Source organism: Apostichopus japonicus, chromosome 13, assembly GCF_037975245.1.
Source record: "Apostichopus japonicus isolate 1M-3 chromosome 13, ASM3797524v1, whole genome shotgun sequence".
NCBI lineage: Eukaryota > Metazoa > Echinodermata > Holothuroidea > Aspidochirotida > Stichopodidae > Apostichopus > Apostichopus japonicus.
In genome coordinates, this window is record NC_092573.1 from 11808711 (window position 1) to 11834461 (window position 25751).

At 36.8% G+C, this 25751-nt stretch overlaps 1 protein-coding gene and 1 non-coding gene across 2 annotated transcripts; one reads left to right on the forward strand and one right to left on the reverse strand.

Moving 5' to 3' along the window:
• The first annotated feature begins 1408 nt into the window (after positions 1-1408).
• Positions 1409-22090, forward strand: LOC139979027 (epithelial sodium channel subunit beta-like). The gene is made up of 11 exons (XM_071989663.1): positions 1409-2455; positions 8208-8395; positions 10045-10145; positions 12109-12272; positions 13545-13661; positions 14540-14651; positions 15210-15285; positions 16890-16947; positions 18606-18691; positions 19509-19584; positions 20483-22090. Exons 1-11 carry the CDS (start codon positions 2033-2035, stop codon positions 20675-20677), a joined length of 1596 nt encoding a protein of 531 aa, XP_071845764.1. The 5' UTR covers positions 1409-2032; the 3' UTR covers positions 20678-22090.
• On the reverse strand, positions 12960-13032 carry Trnaf-aaa (transfer RNA phenylalanine (anticodon AAA)). The gene has a single exon. It is a non-coding gene; the product is annotated as a tRNA-Phe (tRNA).
• Positions 22091-25751: the final 3661 nt, after the last annotated feature.

Consider the following 25751-nt stretch of genomic DNA (forward strand, 5'->3'; position numbering starts at 1 on the left):
GCATTCAAGAGTTTGGGGTGGGGGGGAGGGGGGTTGACTTAAACGACGACAGTCCACGGCACCTCCTTTATGAAGCCACGGATCCACCCTGGGACCTACTATCCTAAATTTACTTTAAAAGTTATGAAAGATAGCACAATTCTGTAACTAAGCACCCTTCATACTACCAGGGGGTTTGGGGTAGGGGTGGGGAACACCTTAGACATCCCAGGACACACATCGGTGACGAATGATCAGCTGACACCTTCAAAACGATCTCCTTTGATCCACCGCAGTGAATTGCCCAAAAGAATATGTTCTTTGAAAGCATTGTTTATAGCTTAACATATAAACTTCACATAGGGAAGGAATGAATCGTTTTAGTCATCATTAAATGTTAAAGAAATATTCTATACTTTGTAACGTTGTAAAGGTGAATATTTAAAAAATTCAAAATACATATTAGACCAAGAATTCGAACAAAAATAATTCTTATTAATTATTTGAAAAGACTATGACAATGTTCTGATTAAAGTCAGCTTAAAGTTTCCTCCCATAAAGCAAAGCTTGTGCTTTTCTGTAACAATAATAGTTAAAGACAGAACTAAAGGTATGGGGTGTTATGAATTATAAAATACACGAACATAAACATGCGGAAACGCTCTGATTTCTTTTTATGTGCTGCACATCGCGCTAGATAATCCTGACTGTTGCATATTAAGTCTCTGCCAAGGAATATTTCGAGCAGAGCGTTAATAATGATCTTCTTTTTTTTCTTCAATATATTATAACAATGCCTACATTCAGCTAAATCGATTCTGGTTTTCTTCGTTTTAGTTATCGTTTTTTGTTCTACTTCTTTCTAGAAAGGGGAGATGGAGGGATAGAAAGAAAGATTTCATAGTTGTAAATAAATACGAGTTGGAATTGTTTGAACTTGTTGGGGAAAATCAAATAATTCGTTACACGGTGTACCAGGAACGACTGAGGCTATATTGATTATATAGTAGTACCGTAAGTGACCAAATAGCTATTTAGACTGTACTAAATAGCTTGTGTTCCACACGAAGAGCAAATCATTATTATTATAGGAAGCCAGCTTTCTCATTACAGATGAGACTTCCTGTCAATCAACGGTCAAAATGAGTTTTACAACTGGCAATGCCACCGTTTACATTAGTCATATCGATTTATGAATGCTAACCGAACACAGGCTTATTTATTACAGTCTAAATACTTATTTAGTCACTTACTGTACTGCAATCAATATAGCCTCAGTCGTTCCTGGTACACCATGTAACGAATTATTTGACTTTCCCAGCTACAAGGTCAAACCATTCCAACTCGTATTTAATTACAACTATGAAATCTTTCTTTCTATCCCTCCATCGTCCCTTTCCATAAAAAAAAAGAAGAAAAAAAAAGAAAGAAAAAAACTAAAAATCAGAAAACCAGAATCGATTACCTGAATGTAGGCATTGTTATAATATATTGAAGAAAAAAAGAAAGAAGTTCATTATTTACGCTCTGCTCGAAATTTACCTTGGCAGAGACTTATGCAACAGTCAGGATTATCAAGCGCGATGTGCAGTACTTAAAAGGAAATCACAACGTTTCCGCATGTTTACACAATATACGGTACTTAGTCTAATGGAAAGTAGTTGTTTAACTTTCGGCTTTAATGATTTTCTCATTTATTGTTCTGGAAATTTATCTTCAGAATTGAATATTTAAACAAGCATCGCTGGTCTGCAAAATTATTTATGACTAGCAACACGATAAGCTATTCGAGGGTATATAGTTCAAATGTCTTGAATATTTAACGATTTTATGTAACTTGCAGAAAACACAACACGGTGTAGGGTAGTGACCAATGCGTTGTGAGATAGTATATATAGTAAAAGCTGTAAAGGCCTAAGCATAAAATTGTGATCTGTTCAATACGGAACTCATCTTTTGGATTTAACATTGAAGAAAATAAATTCTAGCCAAAAAGAAAGAAAGAAAAAAAAAAAAAACCCGAAAAAAGAAAGAAAAAGAAACCGTAATAAAGATGGCAAAGAATACATTTTCTGAAGTTCTTGTTTCGCGAATGAAAGATTCATCCGCACACGGACTGCCAAACATTGCTCGAGCTAAAACTGTCATCGGTCGCGCCATTTGGACTATCCTTTTCTTGGCTGGATTAGCACTACTCACTTGGCAAGTATGTGAACGTTGCGCCCGATATTGGTCGAACGAATATGGCGTTAATCTAGACATCAGATTCGACAAAGAGATTTCGTTCCCTGCTGTTACATTTTGTAACATGAATCCTGTTCGTGCTTCGCAATTTCTCCACCTTTCGGCTGACTTTCAACAACTTTTCGCTGCAAATAGTCCACCATCTGAGGAAACTCGCAACGAGTTTATTGCAAATGGAGATGTGACATCTGTTCTTACCGGAACTTCAAATTCGGGTGGGTCTACTACAGAGGTAAGGGCATGGCTTATTTTTGAAATAGTCATTTTTCGTCTGTTATCTGCAAGTAGAATTTGCACGATGGAAAGTAAAACTGTGACGTAAAGTAAATATCATTTGATTTAATCTTTACGCCCCCAAATCCTTCATGTAGAAGATACATAGACAAATTGTGTCATGTTCTCGTAATGGTGTTAATACGCGTTGAGTATAATATGGTGAATTAGGGTGTGGTACACAGTTAACATTTAAAACTTCGTTATAGCTGATAGCTGTTTAGACAAGCAAAATGATTCGTGGGGTACAGGGGATGGGGGTGGGGGGGGGATGATCAGAAGCTAGGAGGGGGAGGACGTATGCCCACTTTTTGTGAGAAATTTCAAAGTGTTTCAATTCATGAAATAAAAGTGCCCTTATTGTTAATAAATGGTAAACTTTTTCTATGCTTGTAATGAAAAAATTGCCTTAGGTTATTTAAAAAATGTTATTTTGTTCATATATAAGAATGATGTAATTAGAATGTGGCCTTATTTGTTGCAATTTGTTGGGCTGTAAATTAGATCTATAAGTATGTATATAACACGCAATTTTGTGCTAAATATCTACTTTTTAAATATATATATATTTTTTTGTGGGGATGGGTGTGGGGGGGGGGAGGGATGAGAAATGTGTACCTCCTTGACATTGATAAAAATACTATATATTATAGTAAGGTAAGTTGAGGAACCCTGAAAGAATTCGAGTTGTAAGAAGATATCAAGTTTTATTATTGCATTTGTAGTCGTGTTCACTTTTTTTTTTGTCACACGTTTTGACAAAAGCCTGTGTCAATTTTACACTACATTGAATACCACTGGATAAAAGAAATAAAGGTTAATGTATAATAACAATAATTCATTGTTTCTAATTATGTGCGAATTATTCACCAGTAGGGATGTAACATGCAAATTATGTCCCACACAATGTCTTATATATGTTCTACTTAATTAGCAATCACGATGACTTTTTGTTTGGCCAACATTTCAATTCAATTCATAAGACTTTATTTCAATCTCTTGTATTAAAGTATGCAATTTTCACAATAGACGTGGGTAAATGTACGAGATAACAAGAGATTGAAGAGTGCCAACAAGAAGCTCTGTAGAGCCGTTTACGTTGACACCCCTTGACAAATAAAATATAGAATGAAAGCTTAAGTATACAGAGAAAACAGAACAAAGATGGCAATGAAAGGAAATACAAAATCAATGATAGTTTGATATAAGATACTCTTTAACACGTTTTTTGAAAGTAGTCATAGTTTTACAACCAGTAATAGTAGTAGGGGGGAAATTCCAAAGTTTTACGCTAACATAACGAATACCAAGTTGTGAAGACCTAAGTCTAAAGTAAGGAACAGTAAATTGATTTGGCGCACGGTTAGGATTTGTGATGCCATATTTCGTTGTACTTATGTAAAGATCATTATTCCTGTATGTGAACATGTCTTTTAAGACATCATATATGGTTTCTCCAAAGCAAGAGAAAGATCCCACCCAAAAGAAGGTTTAGTATTATAAAAGGAAATTTAAACTTATCATAAAAATATATTGCCAGTTCTTACTAATTATCATTTCATCAAATTAACCCTTTTTGCAAGTAACGTTACATAACAAGTTCGTGGTCTCATCAAAATAAATATTTAAAGTTAATTTGATGATCTATTAACTGATTGTGAATGTTACAGACTTAATTTCAACCAAACTGTTGATCGAATTTACTCAAAGTTACATAGAATTTGTTTTATCAAATTAAACTTGTTTGCATTTAATTTGATGACTTATTCACTTATTGTGTATTTTAAAGACTTAATTTTAACAAAATGTTGACACGTACCGGTATTTAGTCAAGATTACATAGCATTAGGCCCTTCAAGTAGAATTTAGTAATCTCTTTGGACAAATTTTAACTGTGGAACTAATTTAAGGTAAAATTCTGGAACATTATATCTGTGGATGTAGGTTGAAAGTGATGGATAACAAAACGTTGAAAACAATCTATACTGCTGCCAGTGGCGGACTTGCCACATAGGCTATTTGCTCAAATCGTCGGGGATAAAATGAATGGCATCTTTCATCGATGAGGCATGTGTGTGTAAGGTATATATAAACCCACTGCAAGTAATCAATAATAAAGACAGAGCGATTGTATTTGCCATCTGTATATAGCTAATGCACTTAACACAGTTGTTAGAGGTCGAAACTAAATGAGGAGAATGAACCAAAATGTGACGCAAGAATTATTCAGACAACATAAGCGTGTGGATCGTGAACCACGAAGGTTCAACATTACATAAAAACATAAAGTCCATCACGAAAGCTCAAGCGTTCGAAGCCTTTCCGTTTTATATATAGTAATGACTTTGCAGCACACTTTTCTGCACAAGTTTGACCAATCCTATATAGCCTACTACAATCGCGTGCCGGTTATTCACCTTCTATACATGAACCCAGGGGCGGCGATCTGTTTCAAATATTGGGGGGGGGGGGACATTTGCTTGGATGCAGGCGAATTACTATCAAAGCGGAGCGCCACCATTGGTTGGCGCGCAGCGTACAAGAAAATTTCTGGTTTTGATAGCCCCCCAGATCACCGGAAATGGCACTTCTCGGGCTTGAAAATGACCAACCAGATGTAAACTTTTGCCTGAGAACCAAGTTTTTCCTAATATTTTTTTTTTCATTCATAACCTTTTTTCAAATTTGTCACCAATCACACATCATGTTCGACCTCATCGCATCTCATGTGGGTCATTGCCTTTGTAGGATTCTACGTCGCGGCCCACAATACCCACCAGCCCCACTTTTCAAGGTTTTAAGCCCATTATTTTTTTCAGAATTTGAATAATAAATTCACTTCAAAACATACCCATAATGTTGCACAAAATTTCATCTATGGACAACCAATATAGAAAAACCCCCCTCAACCCCTAACAGACCGGTCAAAATTGCACGAGTAGAGGGAAGTATGATGAAGAATGTTGGTCAAGGAATTTTCGAAAATTCAGACACAGATAAATTATTGGTGTACAAATATTAAAACCTCTTATATCGGCTACTATTAAACTTCGATATCATAGAAAATACCAAAAAAATATGCTTGAGGGGGAGGGCGGTCTCCACCCTTCACCCCCCTCCCTTGGCTACGCACCTGCGGTTAGAAATCTTGTAGGAAACAGGCCAAATGGAAACCAATGAACTCATATCGATGTGGATCATAATGATTGTACGTACTTACACTCATACAAAACATGCAAACCAAATTTCATTACGGATGCAGTCCGTCTAGCTAGTCATTTCGAGAAAAAAAGTAAAAACTACTTTCGGTCATATATAGTAACAAATTGTGACACGGTTAGACAGGCACCTTGCGAGGAATTTGCCAAGGGAGGGGCAAAGCTTGTACCCAGACTTTCTAAGCGTAGCACCACCATAAGTTGGCGCGAAGCACAAAAGAAAATTTTGGCCGAAAATGTCTCCCAGATCGCTGGAAATGGCACTTCCCAGGCCTTGTAAGTTGCATCTAAGCATTTTCTATTTTGAAATTACTAGCGATATCATAAAAAAATTACAAAACATATGCTTAAAAAAAACTATGCCACCAAATATTGGGGGGGATATTAGATACTATATCCCCCCACCAAAAATATTGGGGGGGGGGACATGTCCCCCCGTCCCCCCATGATCGCCGCCCATGCATGAACCACTGAGTAGGGGGAGCTGAGGTGTAGATTTATCTGTCATTTTTAGTTTTGCCATGTCTAAACATGCATAATAATAACCCTGGCATATGTAATCATTGAAAATTCGAGTCAATGTTACAAGTATGACTGCATAGCACATTGGTATACCGACGTAAAAGCATTGCCCGGTTTCATTTCTACGAGGAAATTGACAGCTAGCTAACCGTCAAATTATCATTCTGTGTTTTGTCATATAGGCCTACCAAAGTCCGTGGCAGTTTAGGCTTTTTCCTTAAAAATTTCGAAATGTCGAAAAGGTCGAAAGTTTGAGGGAAACACCGAAATCATTCAACAGTTTATTTGGACCTTTCGTTATACCCTCATACACTCTCCTTTATATAGTACCACCTAACTATGTAATTATCCCGAATTTTCAAGAAAAGTTGACATGTTGAGATTAAATTATTCTGTTGACCATTTTGAGATAAAAAGTTACAATTTCAAGGAATAAATCGAAATATTTGGAAGATATCAGGATTTAAATTTGTGTCATGAGTGTGTCATGTTGTCAGGTCATGATGAAAAGGTGTTGCCAGGAGGTGGAAAAATGGCTCTTCCCTTAGCTATTCTTTTTTTCTCTATTCATTTTTCCTTCTTTCATTTCAAGTTGAATTTACACACTTGACACTGATGAATGAAAGCATAACTTATGAGGTACATGCTCAGAAATTCAACATGTTCGATCCACCATTATTTTGTGAAGCCCAACTTTATAACGGAAAATAGGTACTGCAATAAATAATAAGTCTATAAAATCAAAGCAAGTGAGAATTGGTCTGTAATATTTTGTTTTGTTCAACTCGCCATCACCTTTGTCTGTCAAAGAACTTTTAAGTTGCTATTTCCCTGCAGGGTGGAATATACATGTTCTAACCTTTTTTTTTGGGGGGGGGGGGGGTATGTCGTTCATCTCTATCACATATAGACACCTGATGATGGTTGGGTGTGCTTCTGATACCTTAACTAAGACTCTTTTAAGATGGGTATGTAAATCTATTATTAGAGAATTATTTTGTATACAAGCATTAACAGATGCCAGTAGCAGCGGCGAATAAGGTATAGGAGGCTGAAATTTATGGAAACAGCCAGATGCGAATGAAGGATTTTGTGGAGGAGGGGGTTTCCCGCCCTCCCTCCTTGCGCACGCCATTGGCTTTTAGTGCTGTTGCAAGATAATGGTTCTGCTTGGAACCACAGCGTGACAAGGTTTGAGTTGATTTTACTAAACAGGGTAATACAAAAACATAACTGGATATACCCACTTGTACAAATAACGAATTGTAAACGAATTTAATTTTCAGTCTTCTATTTTGCTCATTTGGAACCCATGAAAGGGGTTTTCTTATATAATCGTCCCTGGTCCTACCGAGGGAATACCATTACACGGTGCTTTTTCAGGGACCTTAAGTTTCCTTGAAGAGGTCGAGTTTGATTTCCAAATTTGCGAGAAAATATGCTAGCAAAGTTGATTTTACAGCAAATGATAATAATGAAAGCAAATGAGCCGCCCGGACGTACCTCAGTAAGAGTAAATTAATGTCCATATGCTTAATGTCTTGTTGTCGTTATATATACATCAATTGAATGTTTGATACGTGTTACCGGAAGCCGAATTTTAAGGATTATTGTAACCTTAGACCCCTCCCCCAGGACGGCGACCACTATGTAAGTAACATATCAATGAATAATGGCCCGGTCTAGGTGGAAAATGCCTGGGCCGGTTTTAAGACCCAGTCCGCCCCTGACTGCTGTAGATCATTCATGATCTTGTTCAAATTTCTAGAGGTAATAGAAACGCAGACATAGTACCGTTTTGTCGTGATACGCGAATAGAAATATAACGCCAAGTAAAATTACAACAAACAGTTTTCAAGTTATTGCAGTATCGTGTACGTTATACTATGCATGTTAGCATAACTATTTAGAGTTTCCAGTCTATTTAGAGTTCCGTAGTTTTAAGTACAATTTTTTTTTCTCGAATTCTAGACTATTGAGACTTGGAATGATCGGGCGGATCCGAAATTTTTCGCTACGAAGGATGAAACTTCGCAGCTCAGGGAAGATCTCACCTCTAAGATCTCCAACCTCACCGAAGAGAAACAAATCGAGCTTGGACATCAACTGGAAACTCTGTTGTTGAAATGTGAATGGCAGGGATTCCCATGTGCTCCGTCGTAAGTAACCATACATACCAAAAAATTGGTCGTTACGATTCGAATACGATATAAGAGTTGGCCATGTTCTCGATACTCAGGAAGGGGATGCTCAGAGACAAGCTAGCTGAGTTTAGCTTTTGAAAAATGGCTGGATGAGCAACTGTTTGCTTTGGGATTTTTTCCCCGATTTTTTATTGAGGAAGAGGAGGCCAAAGTTGCTCCGGGGACCTCTGTTGATTGGACTGTTATGTAGTGAAACCTTTGTGTGAGCCATACTAACTATAGGCGGAAACAGATAGGGAAAGTAGAAGGTGGTTGGAAGGTATATGTGGGGATGGGAGGGGGAGGGGTAGTCTTGTGACATCAGCCGTTACTCCTCTTAAACTTGACTTAGCGTGATGGCATCAACTGGTAGTTGAGTGTTGCATGATCATAATAAGGAAACACACATCTGAGTGTATCAAGGGCGTAGGAACCGGGGGGGGGGGCTGGGGGCGCCAGCCCCCAGTGAAAAATATGGGGGGGGGCGGAAGTATCATTCCGCCCCCCGCTCCGCAAGTCAGAAAACCCCTTTTTCATTTCCAAATTAGAAAAAAAATCTCATTTGGAGCACCAAATTGCATTTAAGGCCAGGTGAAAATGCAAAATTCTTTACAAAATGGAGTGGGAGTTGAAGTGTGCTATATTGCACCAAATTGCATCTGAGGCCACCTGGAAATGCAAAAAAATTCAAAAGGGGAGGGGGACACCCCCTCCCCTTAGACCCCTCCCCCAGGCCGGCCATCAGTCTTCAGCCCCCCCCCCCCACTCAAAAGTACCTTCCTACGCTACTGGAGTGTATAGATCGCTCATTTGCCTTTAACCAACATCATATACAGTATCATATCCTTCGCGAAGGGGTTTGAAGGTTACCGAAGGGGTTTGAAGGTTACCGATTTTTTTTGGTAGGTCTCGCTGCCTAGTATACTTTAACCTTAGAATTTGGTATGGACGGACTGAGTCATATTATGAAACTATTATCTGGAAACCCCATGATTGGCTAGCCTAATCATAATTATTCTTCCGCCCGCACTACAGGCGGCTGTGGAAGTCTGTTAATAGTCTATAATATCAGTGCAGTAATTTGTACACTAAATGTTCTCGAAAATGGTTCATTGCTGCTTTCCGTTAGGTTAAGGGAGGATGTAGGATTTTAAAAAGGCCGGGATTTTGGTCTCGGGGTTATTGAAGCCGACTCCCATTTAGAAGGAAGGTATGGGGCGTCCTCTCCTGAAAAAATTATAAAGTTGTAGACGTAAAATATTGCATTCTATGGCATACTTAGGATATAAATTGTATTTATAATTAGGTCTGTACATGCATGTTTGTGCTAATAACTACAATATTTTTAACCTTTTTATGTGTGTGTGGGATTACAGAAAAAGGCGAGAAGGAGGTGTACATTCCCACAAGCCCTGGATCCACGCCTGTTTGTCACTAAAGAAAATCTATACCAACCATTCTTAGGAAGTATACGTGAAAAATTTGCAATCCAGCCCTTACTTAAAAACAAAACATAAGAAAAAAACATGAGCTAAAGTAGGGCTATCCCTTTTGATATTTTCTTCTTGTTGTTACATGGGAAAAAGACTGCTTTACATATTCTTGTTTTTGCTTTCTTTCACCAGGAACTTTTCGACATTTTACAGTAGTACTTATGGGAACTGCTTTACGTTTGGTAGACGGAATACAACCGAACTGCAAGCTAGTCACCCAGGTCCATTAAATGGTATGTACATACTATATACTCGTGACGTTGGGATTTAAGAGTCATAAAGTACATAAATGACATAACGCGATTAATTGATACGTTGTACACAGTTAATAAACACTCAACTGCCATGAGATCATGGTAATAATTTAATACCACTTTGAATTTTTGAGAAATTACCCTTTAAATATTCGAAGCTCATTACCTAAAGTGGTTGCATGGACTAGTCTTAGAGACCCATACGGTCACTTCATCAGATACAACACTGAAACCAAGGCGGGAGGGGCGGGAGGGGCGGGGGGGGGGCAGAGAGGTGGGAGGCTCACATAACATGTTAACAATACATTACAAGTTTTGCCAAGTATAAAAATATGGTGTTGAATATCCGCCAATCTTATTCCGCTGTTTATATGGAGTTACATAATATATTTTGTTTGAGGCATGAGAAGTTATAAAGTAATCGAGTAACATAATCATACTAAGAGCTACTAGACGGAGCAGCCAACGTCATCATCGATTTACCCTTAATTGAGCATTCCATGTTTTAAAGCTGAGTACCTTGAAAACCGGGATGGATTTTACAAACATTTTGTTTGTAATTCTTTTCCTATACTTGGATTATAGGCTTGTAAAGGCTAAAATGTTCCCTATAGTCCCTTTGAAACCCTTTGAAAGGTCCAACTAAGTAATGTCACTCATGCCCTATACTTATTTATTGTGAAGATAAATGAACTAACACTAGACTTCAGTATTGAGAGAAAAACCACTTGATCATACTCATCATGACTTATTGTATAGCAATATGGAAACAATGGAGTAATCTACCGCAAAATCAACTTTTCGGCCTCTCTTTAATAATTTCTGGCTAATTTAGTAAAACTTTATATATATATTATAACTAAACTTAACACAAAGAGAGAGAAAAAAAGAAGAAGAAAAGGAGGAAGGCTTTTTGTTAAACAAAGTGTATGACACACTCTAAAATGATTCCACTTAAATTGACGTGAAGTGGGGAGAGCTATTTATGATTCCATTAGGTTTTATAACATTCCGCTGTCCAGAAATTGTTTTCATGTCATCAAACTATCCACGCTAATGGATCAGATCTTAAAAATGTAGATTTGATTTATTATTCAGTAGTATTTGAAGACAAAAGCTAATGCATTGGATTGTTTCTTTCCATCAGCAAACATTTGCCAAGATGTTCAATTGTATTCAAACTGTTGCCATAGCGACACACATTAACAATCAACTACTGTTACTTTTGTACTAAACATTTATTTGATCTCTAAAATGGGGCAAATGATTTGCTCTTTCAGTTTACGACCATGAAGTAGTGTTTTTAAGCTGAATACATACAAAATATTAAAAAAAGAAGAAGGTAGGAACAAATAAACGCATTCTCTCGTTGAAAATATTCCCATCATCTAAATGTTTACTGAAGGGGGAAGGGGGAGGGGGGTGGGGTTGTGGCCATCGTCAGTCGGGGATTTAATTTTTTTAAATATATATTTATATATTTCAAAGTATTTATTAGCAAAACTTGCGTTGACTTGATTATAGACCAAATTTGTTGTCTATATGTATATGCCTACGAATGCACAACTTAAAAAAATATATATATATATATCAATGCAGATCTTCTCCCTTCAAATAATCCCATCTTGTAAGGTTAAATAACGCAAACATTTAGATATAATATATTTACATACTCGTATAACACACCAGCCGGTTCTCATGGCTTTATCAGCCATTCATTTGTTGAAATCAGTCGGCCTATTCAATACCAGACTTTTGGTGGCGTCATTTCTGTAATGAGAATTACAGAAAAGATTCGATCGGCGTATTAATTTATAATATTATGTATAAGGAAGAACATGAACGTCTTGACGTAATTAATAGACGGATGGAATTGTCTGTACGGAGAAGATTAATCCAACGAAATTATTATTATCATCATATTTTTTTTTTATTGATATAGGACTGGTACTGGAGCTGTTTGTTGAGCAAGATGAGTACCTGGCGGATTTGACAGATACGATAGGATTATCCTTAGTGGTCCATGAAGCAGATAAGATGCCTCTACCTGAAGATGACGGCATCCTGATATCAACAGGGTTTAATACAGCAATCGGTATAAAGAAGGTAAGCAATAAGCGCATACTTGAGCAAATTGTACAGCCCTATGTCAGTAATGGTAACACTACTTCATACACACAACTGGTATATACAGACAATCTACATAAACAGTTCATTTGACAACGTTTCATACAGTCTCGTAGCATGAAAGCTCTTTTTTAGATATAAAGTAGGTAATGTAAATCGCTCGTCAACCTTTAACCAGGGGCGGCATGTATCATATATTCCCTCTCAAAGGAACACGTAACACACAGTATAACACCGCCGTGATCATACAGTCAAATTCTCAATGTAAGGAGGGAACTGGGGTTGAAAGTTTGATCAAGCCCAGGCTATGTCTTGGCTGATTTTTCATCAGAAATCACCAAAACCTAAATATATATATATATATATCATTTACCTAATTTAATTAATACCAATCACTTAATTTAATCACTTAATTCATACCAATCACTTAATTCATACCAATCACTTAATACCAATCATTTATCATTACCAATCACTTACCTAATTTAATTATTGTATCTCACTCGAGATCCAGCCTTTCTCTAAATGCAGCATAGTTTTTCCGTTATTCCTATATATATATATATATATATATATATGCAATGGAGGTAAACGGCAAAGGCAAATGAATATATATAAATGAAAATCGTAATGAGTTTGAAAATCAAGAACAGTGAAAAAACTTTCAGCCTCCACCGGGATTCGAACCACGGGCCTTCCGCTCTTTACGCGGACACCCTAACCACTAGGCTATGGACGCTGATTGTATGTCCAGAGGTTCGAAACCGGTTAGGAAGGTCGTAATTCCACTGTAGGCGTTTGTCACCTGTATCGAACAATACTAGTTCTGTTTTTGGTGACATATTTTGCCTTACTCTAGAGATCAAACACGATGCTGACCAACTCGAAATCATTTGTGATTCCTAAAGCCGGATCTCGAAAGAGATACTTTGAACAGACTTTATGTTAATGCAATGGAGGTAAACGACAAAGGCAAATGAATATATATATAAATGAAAATCGTAATGAGTTGGAAAATCAAGAACAGTGAAAAAACTATATATATATATATATATATATATATATATATATATATATATATATATATATATATATATATATATATATATATATATATATATATATATATATATTATCATGTTTATTGTTGGTTTGTATTTGTTCGTTCAATTTGGTGGTGTTTAATTGTAGTTATTTTCATATATTTCATTGCATCCATCATCGATTTGGTGTTTTCTCTTCATATGTTAGCTTGAGATTTCAAGATTAGGTGAACCTTACTTTGAATGTTTGCACCAAGGCGAACAATCAGGTGAACACATCCAAGATTATTACGTGGAGAAATTCAACGTAGCCTATAGTCTTAAGGTTAGTATAGAAACCTTAATTCTCCATCAGGGCGGTGATTGGGGGGGGGGGGGGGTGGAAGATGAGAAAATTACATGTTGTCCTGTGCTATTAACTTACATATCAACGAATAAGTAAAAAGAAACCGAAATTCATCGATCGGGCAGCAGCATAGAACATTTACAACTGGGATACATTTATATTCATTTAAAACCTCAATGATTTTGAAGATTAGAATGACTGTTTTGCAATGTGTGTAAGTTGTCAATTGGATATCCCATATAGTAACCCTTTCGTACAGTCCTACAGTCATGTTGCGTCCTGCTTGATTTTACCTCAGCGATAAATTCTCAACCACTTTAATTTGGGAAGATAACAGTTCCGACTGACAGAGACTACATGTATTCACTAGAGGTATACCGCCTATACAAGGGGATCTCAATGTAGAAGGCCGACCCGGGAAAGATTTGAGTTCGAACCGTCGGGAAAAAAAAATCAACTCAAATTATTGTACTGCTTGCGTATGCAGACTTATAATGCCTTACACTTTCAAAAGCCTAACCTTTATAAATATTTAAATATATATGTGGTGAGAGTTTGATTCTCTGGCCCATTTGCTCCAATCATTATTTGCCCTGTGCCTCGAAGAAATTTAATTGATATAATGCGCTATACTTTGCAATGAACGTCTTGGCAAATGTTCTCTGTATAAAGCTACGGTCCACCATTTGTCAAGAATTGTTTTCCTTTTTTTTCTTCATATAACATAATGTAAAAGATACATGTATTATCATTGTTAGGAATTAGCGCTTAGGCTATAGTATTCAATCAAGACATTCAATCAAGACAATGTATTGATGCATCGTCTTATATATGACGTTACGTTTTAACTTTTATAGACCTGTGAGAGATCTTGTTACCAACACGCAGTGATTTCGAATTGCCACTGCATGGACCCTGCATTCCCGACCGGAAAGAATAATACCGAGGCACCTTGTAGCTCGGAAACAGGTATGACTGATTTATAGTGCTATATTGTAGCGCCCTCTATTTGTTCGTATTTGCGAAGAAGATACGGGAGGGGCTGGGGGTAGGGGGACCATTGCCTTTAAAAAGCCACAAGAGCAAGGATGGAGTAAATGCAATGGTACTAAAATAATGAGTGGAACAAATGCGGACTATGATTTCTCGACAAAAGCAACGGACCGAACGCCAATTCGGGTGAGGCGTGTCTAACTAGATGAACATTTAACAATCGACATAAACCCATGCACCACCTGTAAATGGGTTAATCAGCAAACATTCTATAACGGTACATTCAACCTAATCGGAAAGAATCTTAGCCTCTGCTGGTAAAGAATTAGAACTCCATGCAGTCTAGCTTCAAAATCTGAATGTCAACAATATTAGCGATAAAACCAATAATAAATAGATGAAATGTCACTAAAGGCTGGCTGTTTAAAAAAATAAAACGATGAAGGCAAAATTGTATAGATATATTACAGTGACAGAAGTCTGATTCTATATCATCGCCATTTGTACATCAGTGTGTTTATTTACTATTGACAGAGAAACAATGTCAAGATACCACGTTCTCAATGTATCAGAAAGGCGACGTCGCATGTGACTGCGTAAATCGCTGTGTGTGAGTATTTCATATATTACATATCTCGTGTAAGCAGGACCGAATTTAGTTAGGAACCACGTTATGCACAATGTTAGTCTATGATATGTCATAGTCCAAGATAATAGGGGGAAAGGAAAGATTCTATACCGGTATGTTTTATATAAGCTATTTCGATTTCCAAGATTTTCACCTTGAAAATGTTCGAAATCTCTGGAAATGCTAAGTATCACCGAAACTGTTGATGATTTCAGTGTTGTAATGTGGTGCAAGTAATATTTCGAACATCGCTCACAACTAGTCCAAATATCCCATGTTAGTTCCCCATCACATGTTTCGCACCATGACGTTCTTCAAAGGTCTATATGCTGGGTCCTGTCCTTTTTAATGCCAGCCTGGTCAAATGAAGTGATCGTTGTTGCTCGCACCAGGCTATGGTAAGCAGTGGCGTAGGAAGGTACTTTTGAGTGGGGGGGGGGGGCTGAATAATGATGGCCGGCCTGGGGGAGGGGTCTAATGGGAGGGGTGTCCCCCTTCCATTTTGGAAATTTTTGGCATTTCCAGGTGGCCTCAGATGCAATTTGGTGCAATATTGCACACTTCACACTTTATCATTTATTGAGAAATGAAAAAGGGGTTTTCTGACTTGCGAAGCGGGGGGGGGGGGGCGGAATGATACTTCCGCTCCCTATATTTTTCACTGGGGGGGGATGGCGCCCCAGCCCCCGGTTCCTACGCCCTTGATGGTAAGCGTATACTTCAGGCCGAAAGTTTGCTTTCTCAGAAATTTTGATCATCCGTTTGCCAAGGGGTGTTTACACCGATGGATATATGTTGTTATATTATGATTGATCTCATTCGTATGCATTGATGTACAGCTTAGGCAGCTATACTGTTATCGAGATAAAGCTTGCCGTGAAACTCTACCGTGCATTGTCTCTATGTTATGTCACTGTCAGCTGAAGACATCGGGCTGTTTTTATAACAAGTATGAATAAAACATTGGACAATGAATGTGGTCACTATATTTACAAAATATATAACGACATTGCCCTCGGCATGAGTATGAGTACAAATACAATTCTCATTTGTGCGAGTACGAGCAACGACTACGACTCCCTTTCGTATGGGGGCGGGGTCAAATAAAAGTCACCTTTGTTTGAGTACAAGTATAATTTTCATCTGTTCGAGTACGAGCAACGACTACAACTCCCCTCCGTATGGGGACGAGAACAAAAACAACTCACCTTTGTATGACTACAAAGGTGAGTATAATTCCTCTTGATATGAGTACGGATACAAATACTGCTCCCCTTGGTATGAATACGAGTACAATATAATTTCTCTTGGTATGAGTACGAGTGCACGAAAAATACTCTTTGGCTTGAGTACCAGTGTGAGGAATTGATCGCAAGTTTTCTAATACTTCTAGTCTTGCACTAGGCCTACTATCTATCCTAAATTTCCGGAATGACATGAGAACTCATTACAAATCAATTGGGGGCTCGTACGAGAGCATGCAACTATATGCTAGAATACTAGCACAAATTCGGACTCACTATAAAGTTTGCTCTTGACTCCACGCATAAGATTGTTTACTTTTTTTTTTGTCTCTCACTGTTCAGGGAGCAGATTTACATCCCATCTATTAGCATGGCACAGTGGCCATCAGATGCAGTTTCGGTAAGTGGTGACCAGCAAGCTATGGTATATTTCAGATGTAAATGATACATTATAACAAGTTAAGATAATTGCTAAATTGTTGAAGTATATTTTGCGCTTCTCTCATATGAAGCTGACGGTATGGTGCGATACTAACACTTTTATTGTAGTAATAAAGTTGGACTTGTGCAGGTTTATTACAAATAAAGAAGAAAAAGGTGGGAAAAATTGTCGAATCGTTTTTGATTGTATATTTTGTACTGTAGTAAACACGAATATGAAAAAATACCCGGGTGATAAAAAGGAAAAATAGATTGGCATAAAATTAGTAATCTTATTACGCTACATTCATTGACATTTATAAACGTCGTGACCAATCAAATAGAATTGTCATTACATTAATAAACATTTAATTGAACACGCGACATGTACAGTGTATAGTTTATAGACTATAAAACACACATAGGGTAACCATAAAACACAGATTAGGGTTACCATAAAACACACATAGGGTTGTCTTTATGTTATAAAAGCCATTCGGAACATTCCATAATCAACATGGCAGTGTGGTGTATAAACCATAAATCACATTACGAACGACGATGTTGGAGAGAAGTTATCTATATCGTGTTCTTTAGAAGACTGTTTCGGTGCAAAGGTCTACACGATATGTGATTCTGTGATCAGTGATTTGATATTGAGCTTGTCATGATATTTAATATTCTGTGTATTAAACATCAACTATAAGGTATACACAAATTCTTTTTAGCTATTTGCTGTTTGTTTGTGCTCTTAAACCTTCACAGCAATAGTGTCCATTTTTATTCGAACCCTCTGAGATTGGAAAAGATAGAAAAGGGAGTTTCTGATGACGCATAACACTGATATGACCCCGAAGAGTGGTCAGGTCATCATGTGACGTCAGTGGTCTGAATCCTGCCTTTCATGACAAAGAACCTAGTAATGGTTACTAACCTAAGAACTGTAATTATCCAATTTTGGAATAATTGTCGACGAAAAATGGTATAAAAGTGGAGAGTATGATGTCTTCACCACTTGGCGAGCATAACAAAAAAATCGACTCCTCACAAACAACTATTCTGACCCCATTGTCACGTTACCATTATTAGTCTCCCTATACATGTACAGTGAAGGCCGTAGGAAAATTCCAAGTCGGTGGAAGTAAATCTATGGGATAACTCTATGGTTATGCGTAACATACCGCATACATATCGCGCTTGTGAGGTAATATTGTCTGGGGTGTCATTTGATCGATTACTGGAAGCAAAACTTGAGTAAAGCTTTTTTTTTTTAATTACATGTACAGGTTACTTGATGACGCTCATAACAGTTAATGAATCACCCCCTCACATTGCCCGTATTGGCGCTTTTGTGTAGCACAATGGCATGCTTCCAATGATGAAAATAATAACGTTAACACCCTTTTTTTTTTAAATCAAATATATAAATAGAAGGATTATCTATTTAAGTCATTCTGATTCTAATATTTCAAACATAAAGTATCATCTGCCATTATTTTAATTTTCGCTATGAGTAAAGAAAGAAAATGACATTGACAGCCGGTGTTTCGTTACTTCAATTCGTACTTCGTGGATGGACCTATGGTTAAGTCGCAAACTGAAATATTTAGCAATATTTTCATTTCAATCTTTGACTAGGTTGGAGTCCTTGCCGATATTATGAGCACCAACGTGGAGGCTCGCCGTCATCTCTCAAGAGCGGAGGATCCACATGAATGGCTTGAGTGAGTGGACTATATTATTATATAACCCAATAACCAAATGATGATAATGATGATGATAATGTTGATGTTGATGATGATGATGATGATGGTGATGATGATGATGATGATGATGATGATGGTGATGGTGGAGGTGATGGTGATGGTGATGATGGCAATGATGATGATGGAAATGATGATAATATATTGGTGATGATGATGATAATGATTCTGTAGATGATGACGACAATGATTGTGATGATAGTCATAATGAGAACGATGGTGGTGGTGGTAGATGTGATGGTGATGATGATGATGATGTTGCTGATAATGATTCTGTAGATGTTGATGATGATGATTATATTGCTGATAATGATTCTGTAGATGATGATGATGATCATGTTGTTGATGATGATGATGGTGGTGATGACGATGATGATGATGATAATGGTGATGATGGTGATAATGATGATGCAATTTGTTTGGATGTTTTTTATGGAATTTTGACAAACTTGTTATGATGATGACGTTTAGATATATATATATATATATATATACATATATATATACATATATATATATATATATATATATATATATATATATATATATATATATATATATATATATATATATATATGTATGTATACCAAACCACCAATGTTCCAAAGTCATATAGTAGGACCCAGAATGGATTCACAGAATCCACTTGAAACTTAAAACCCTTGTTTAAAGATCTTGATAATGACTGGTAAAAAAAAGGACAACTTGCTTAGTAGCTTTCGGTTTCTTACAGTCAATATTCTACAGCAAACGTTTCATTTGCGCTTTTCAATTGCAGGAGAAATGTTGCCAAAGTTCAAATATTTTTTGAAGAATTCAACTATGAGAAAATCACTCAATACAAATCCTACACGGTAACGTTGAAATCTCATTTCTTTAATTCATATAATGAAAGTTTCAATGGAAATCACAATTCAATTGCATATGAATATGTAAGAGATGAAATTTGCATTTGTATGGTTTTCTATCATTTCCATGATTTTATAACTAAATTTTAAGTAGAACACTATAAATGTTGCCTGTATACAGACTTAGTGCCTCAGTGTGTTATAAAGTGTAAGCCATTTGGAAGAAGGTTTGGAGGAGAGAGAGAGAGAGAGAGGGAGGGGGGGGGGGTGCGGTATACATACCCCTGCCCCAATTGGCCTTTTATTAACAACATCAAACATTCAAAAACGAATAATAATAATACGTGTGTTTAGAGGTAAACACAGGTATCTCATTTCTCTATATTATATTGGCCCAAAAGTAGCTGTTTTTTATCTTTTGAAAGACTAAAATCAAGTTCCTACGGACATTTGACTAAACGGTCATTCAGTGATTCAGATTTACATTGTTCAGTATCAGATTCAGATTTAAATCGTTCTGCGCCAAGTATAACAAGGACGACTCCCGCGTAGCACATAACATCGTTCTATAAAAACACCAGTACCTTATCGATTAAATAAATAGAGCATTGCTAATAGATTGATTTTTCTCTTGCCAAGCTTTTGTTCGTCCCAATTTCGTCTCCGAAAATGTTTGTGGCCGCGGGTGGGGGGGGGGGGGGACAAGCGGACTCAATTTCCCGTGCGTCTATCTGGCTACGCCACACATATAAACGACTGGCACCTCCTCCGTTATGTGAGGCTTTGTGGTGGAGGAGGGGATAGTGATGGAGGGAGGGGGAAGGGGTAAAAGGCTTGAGATGTACAATTTTCAGTATCGTAATGCATTAACATTGATAGGAAACAAGTCTGTTTTTTATTTCAGTTTGGGGATCTTTTGAGTGATATCGGTGGACAGCTCGGACTTTGGCTCGGAATATCTGTTCTCTCTCTTTTCGAGGTTGTCGAGATTTGTTCAGCTGCTTTTAAGCGTTTGTGGGCTGGAATGCGAAAATCTGGAGCAATAAACCGTGGAGACTTGCCCACGCCAATCCAGATTTTGAAACCCCCTATTGACTGAAATGTACAATTAATATATACACAAATATTGCTCTTTATGTAAAAGGTTTTGTTTTGGTGAACATTGATTTTTTTGTGTGTGTGTTTTTGAGTGTTTTTGAAATTCATCATCCCATTTGGAATACGGCGTTTCTTCAATGTGCACAGAATTTGCTATAGGTTGTACTGAGTTATCACATATTGGAAGGGCATTACAAAATGAAGGGCATTGGATATACACACACACGCATATATATATTTATATATGAATACAATAACAAAACAAAGACTACTTTTGGGCTAAACAGGACTCGAACTATAGTGACTTCAATTTTCCGTTGTTCATTTGATTATATCATTTTTGTAGACATAAAAAGCGGGAATTCTGTCGAAATCAATTCCCGGCAACTTTCTGGATTGTATCGAATAAAACTCTCTCGTTCAGTCTTCGAGGAATTTTGATACATTCAGCCGAGAATCAATTAAACCACCTCTACTCACCAGAATCCAACGTTTGACGTCAACATCTTTTTCTTTGGTAGGGGTGGGTTGGGGAGGGGGGGGGGAACCCAGATCCCTTACATAATTCGACTTATAAGACCCCAGAGCAGCACCCCTCCATTATATATACCTTACTTCGCCCCTGGTCCTTTTCATAGAGATTCATGACATCCCCACATAACTCAGTAGAGAAGTTTGAATCCCCACGCTCCCAAGTAGCAGGTAGAGGGTAAAACTTGTAATCCTGAGGTCACCCTGAGGTCATCCTGAGGTCATTCTGAGGTCATCCCGGGGTCATTGGTTCAATTCCCGTTTGTTGTAACAAATTTCGTTGCTCTTTGCAATTGTTTAAGTCATTTTAAGTCGGTTGTTCTTTTACTTCAATAATTCATAAAATAATAATAAGAGATATTCCAAGTATTAAACCAGAAATCAGTTTTGTTTCCTGATAAATTGATCACGATACCGTGTTCTCAGTAGAGTATTAAAAACGGGTAATACATAACAGCTCTCAAATTGTTAAAGTATTGTTATTTCTAGCTTGTCTAAAAAAGATTGTGTTGAAACTGTTTGACGTGCATATTTGAGTGGTATATGCAGTACCGTATACATATGCATCTTTGTGATATTTCTGTTTACATCATTCTTCAGTCCATTTTACAGCATTCTGCTATGTTATTACTTTTGTATTCCTATAGGGCACTGGACAGATATAAAAGAAAAGCTATTTTACTTGCTCAATTTTGTACCCCACCCCCCCAAAAAAAAAAAAAAAATAAACACCAAACATAAATTAAGTCGTTGACAAAAGCAGTACGAATAGAATGTTGTAAGAAGTGTCTCTGGATATATTTTTTAAATGAGTTTAATTACCGTAAAGGGCTGGATAGAAGTAAAGAAAACATATTTTACTTGCTCAATTTGTACCCTACCCACCCTACCCTACCCCACCCCACCCACCCACCCCACCCACCCCACCCACCCCACCCACCCCACCCCACCCCACCCCACTCACCCCTGACAAAAAGAAGAGAAAGAAAAACAAATATTTCTTGACGTAAACAGTACGAAAAATAATGTGGTAAATAATATTGTTTCGAAGTAATAAAGAAAAATAAATAACTTTGAAATTGGCGTCCAATATCGAAACACATGTTGCCGTTTTAACTTTCAAGAACACCCCATCATCATCATCATCATCATCATCATCATCATCATCATCATCATCATCATCATCATCATCATCATCATCATCATCATCATCATCATCATCATCATCATCATCATCATCATCATCATCATCATCATCATCATCATCATCATCATCATCATCATCATCATCATCATCATCATCATCATCATCATCATCATCATCATCATCATCATCATCATCATCATCATCATCATCATCATCATCATCATCATCATCATCATCATCATCATCATCATCATCATCATCATCATCATCATCATCATCATCATCATCATCATCATCATCATCATCATCATCATCATCATCATCATCATAACTTTCATGGAGTTACAAAATGCATTTCTTCAAGGACAGTTTTTGTCTTTTGTTTCTCCCAGTATAATTTTCTATTCTCTCCTTAAAATGTATATATTATGATATGTTAAATCTAACTTTGTAATAATTGACTAATTAACTATGTATACCTTTGATATTGCTTCACTTATATTTTGTTTGTGGTATATGTCTGAGATTCATATTGTTAGATTTTGTTAGTCTTTATTGTTCGGATCCCTCTTGCAATGTCAGGGCGGTTGAGTTCAATTTTATTTCGTTTAATGCAAGAGGGCTAAGGCAATTCAAAAAACGTAGACAGTTATTCTCTCATTTACATATAGGTGTAAAGCAGATGTTTTCTTTATTCTTTTAGTTTAAATGATGTGGGATATTGGAATAGGGAAATATGGGGGGGGGGGGTTGTTTTTTCATACGGTACGACAAATAGTTGTCTAGTCTGCGTATGATTTAATCAGAGTTTTGATGGCAAAATTTAAAGGAAAGTATGTACAATTACGGTAGATATAATTTTAGACATTATCTTGGAAGAGAAAGTCCTTACTATATAGCTTGCTGATATGTCCAAAAATGCTGATTGTTTCGATTTTATTTCTCAGAGGTTTATAATTCTTTGCAATATTCCCAAGGGGGGTTCCACTATTGTAGCCGGCGGCTTTAATTTTGTTTTTAACATAGGCCGGGATAAAAACAGTGGACAGCCTATAGGGACAAACTTTAAAGCACGTGACCAATGTATCTTCTAATGGCTTTCATGACTTGACTGATATTTGATCATTCTTTTGTACATTGCACGTTTAGTATCAAGTCTGCTAAAAGAGGGCCAGTGGGAATTTAATTATTCATAATTACACGATGTGGTATTTTGTGGACCTACTAACTAAGTTAATTAATACAGAGCCGACCTCCGATATAAATATTTAATTTTGCTATTCAGTGGGAACTTCTGAAAATTTAAAATCCGTTATGTCAGTGTGAAGTATTCCAAAGATAATTGTAAAGAACGACGGCGTAAGGAAAATTATTTATTTTCAAAAATTCCCGATCTTGAATGTCAGTTTTTCAGGAATCAATATCAGGTTCATATCCCTACAAATTAAGGAAACACTCAAAACGAGCTTTTTGACTTCTACGATTATATATTATCTCATATTTCTAATAATAAATAATAGCTTGATTTAAGGAGAAATGTATGTTTTGAACATAACTTATACATGAATGTGTTTATAATATCATGTTACCCTAAATTTGTAATTTAAAGAAAATCGAAACTTTTGTTAACGTACATCGAAAATTAATAAAATAACAAAGCTATATCCTTTTATAAGTGTTAATTTGAGGCAAAACATTCAGTTTTTCGTAAGTTTTCCGGATTACAATTAAAGCTTCCAAATGTGTAAATTTGAGGCAAATTATTCAGTTTTACGAAATTGTTCCGGACCACAAATAAGGATTACAGACTTTATCTCTAACTTCTATATGGCTATGGAAAAGTCTAAATTTCTTCAAATTGAGAGAAGCAGTCAGATTCTTAAATTTCTAATAAAAATAATAGCTTGATTTATGGAGGAACCAATTTGTTTGGTCAATAACTTATCCATGGATGTATTTACAATATCACTTTACCACTGATTTGTATTTAAAGGAATTTGACAATTTTGTTAATTTATATCGAAAATTAATAATATCACAAGGCTATAGCCTTACAAAAGTGATAGTATGAAGAAACATTCAGTTTTATGATATTGTTTCGGAATTAAACCAATATTACCTAACAACCAGGATTGCAACAAGAATTTCCTTCTTTATGCGGGAAGCAAAAGGGATGGCGCTAGTTAAGTAATAGTTTTGTACATATATTAAATATTAAGATGGCACTTGTAAGCTTCCGTAGGTACATTTTTAGGAGGACAGCGACTCATTGAGCCACGTATTTAGTGGACATGCGTTGCACACATGCCGGTCGCAGAGAGTGTCTCGCCCTCTGCAGGCCATAGGCAAGGATTAACGCAAGCCACCTAGAACGCTTCTGGTCGACCTCTGACCAACCAACCCTCCTCGGTTCCTCCCGGGTTCGATTACGACAACAAGGCAGACATGGCGCGGGATCCTATAGGCCACAAAAAGCACCATACCTACAGCCGGAGGTATTATCGCCTCCAACCTGTCTCGAACCCTAGCCACGGTTTACTCGATTAGCAGTGCAAGGTCTTTCGCTTACACCGTCGTGCTAACCAACACATCACCTTCTTCGGGCCCTCCCTTAAAAATACTTCAGGTTCTTGGCCACTATGTTGTGTTAGATAGTGTAAAACCGCCTACACCCCCATTTCATTTCTTTTGCCTCTCTGTTCTTCGGAATATCGAGACTAATACTTAAGGACGAGAATGAATAAAGAGGGGAAAAAGAATGAAACGTCAAAATAGAATTTTGTCACATGCGATCGTCTCTCTTTGGCGGGTTTCGAACTCCATATACCAGCTTCATATAGTCATCTGCTAAACCCACTGAGCTAACGGACGACACTTCAACATTAACCGATATAAATTTAGCTAGGACAGATGGGACAAGAATTTTATACGTTGCAGTGAAAGCATAAAGCAATGCGTCTCTTTTATGTCCTTCTAAGTGATCCGATAATGTGTAATTCTTGACAGATCACATGAACAAATAGGCTTACCCTATAAGCTGTTATTATTGATTCCTTCAAGACACGAATGATTTTAAATTGCAACAAACGATGCTACATAATTTTTATGGATTAAAATGGATTAAAAATTCAAGAGAAATAGGTTTTTTATCACAAATTATTTGCCTCCCACTTGACTTGACTTGATCATCTGTTTTAACAATAAAAAGACAACGGTCATTCTTTCTTTGGTCTGTGTATGACTAGACTTTATTTATGTTGTAAGATAAATTAAATTCGGACTTTCAATAACTTATTTATGGATGTATTCACAACATCACTTTATCATAGATTTATATTTTTGAAGATATTTAAAAATGTTGTTAATTTACACCGAAAATGCATAAACCACAATGCTA

Bases quoted from the DNA above. Each gene is read 5' to 3' on its own strand.
- LOC139979027 (XM_071989663.1), top strand. From the start codon at position 2,033: ATGGCAAAGAATACATTTTCTGAAGTTCTTGTTTCGCGAATGAAAGAT. The intron at 2,456-8,207 runs GTAAGGGCATGG...CTCGAATTCTAG, and splicing joins CGGGTGGGTCTACTACAGAG to ACTATTGAGACTTGGAATGA. The intron at 12,273-13,544 runs GTAAGCAATAAG...TTCATATGTTAG, and splicing joins CAGCAATCGGTATAAAGAAG to CTTGAGATTTCAAGATTAGG.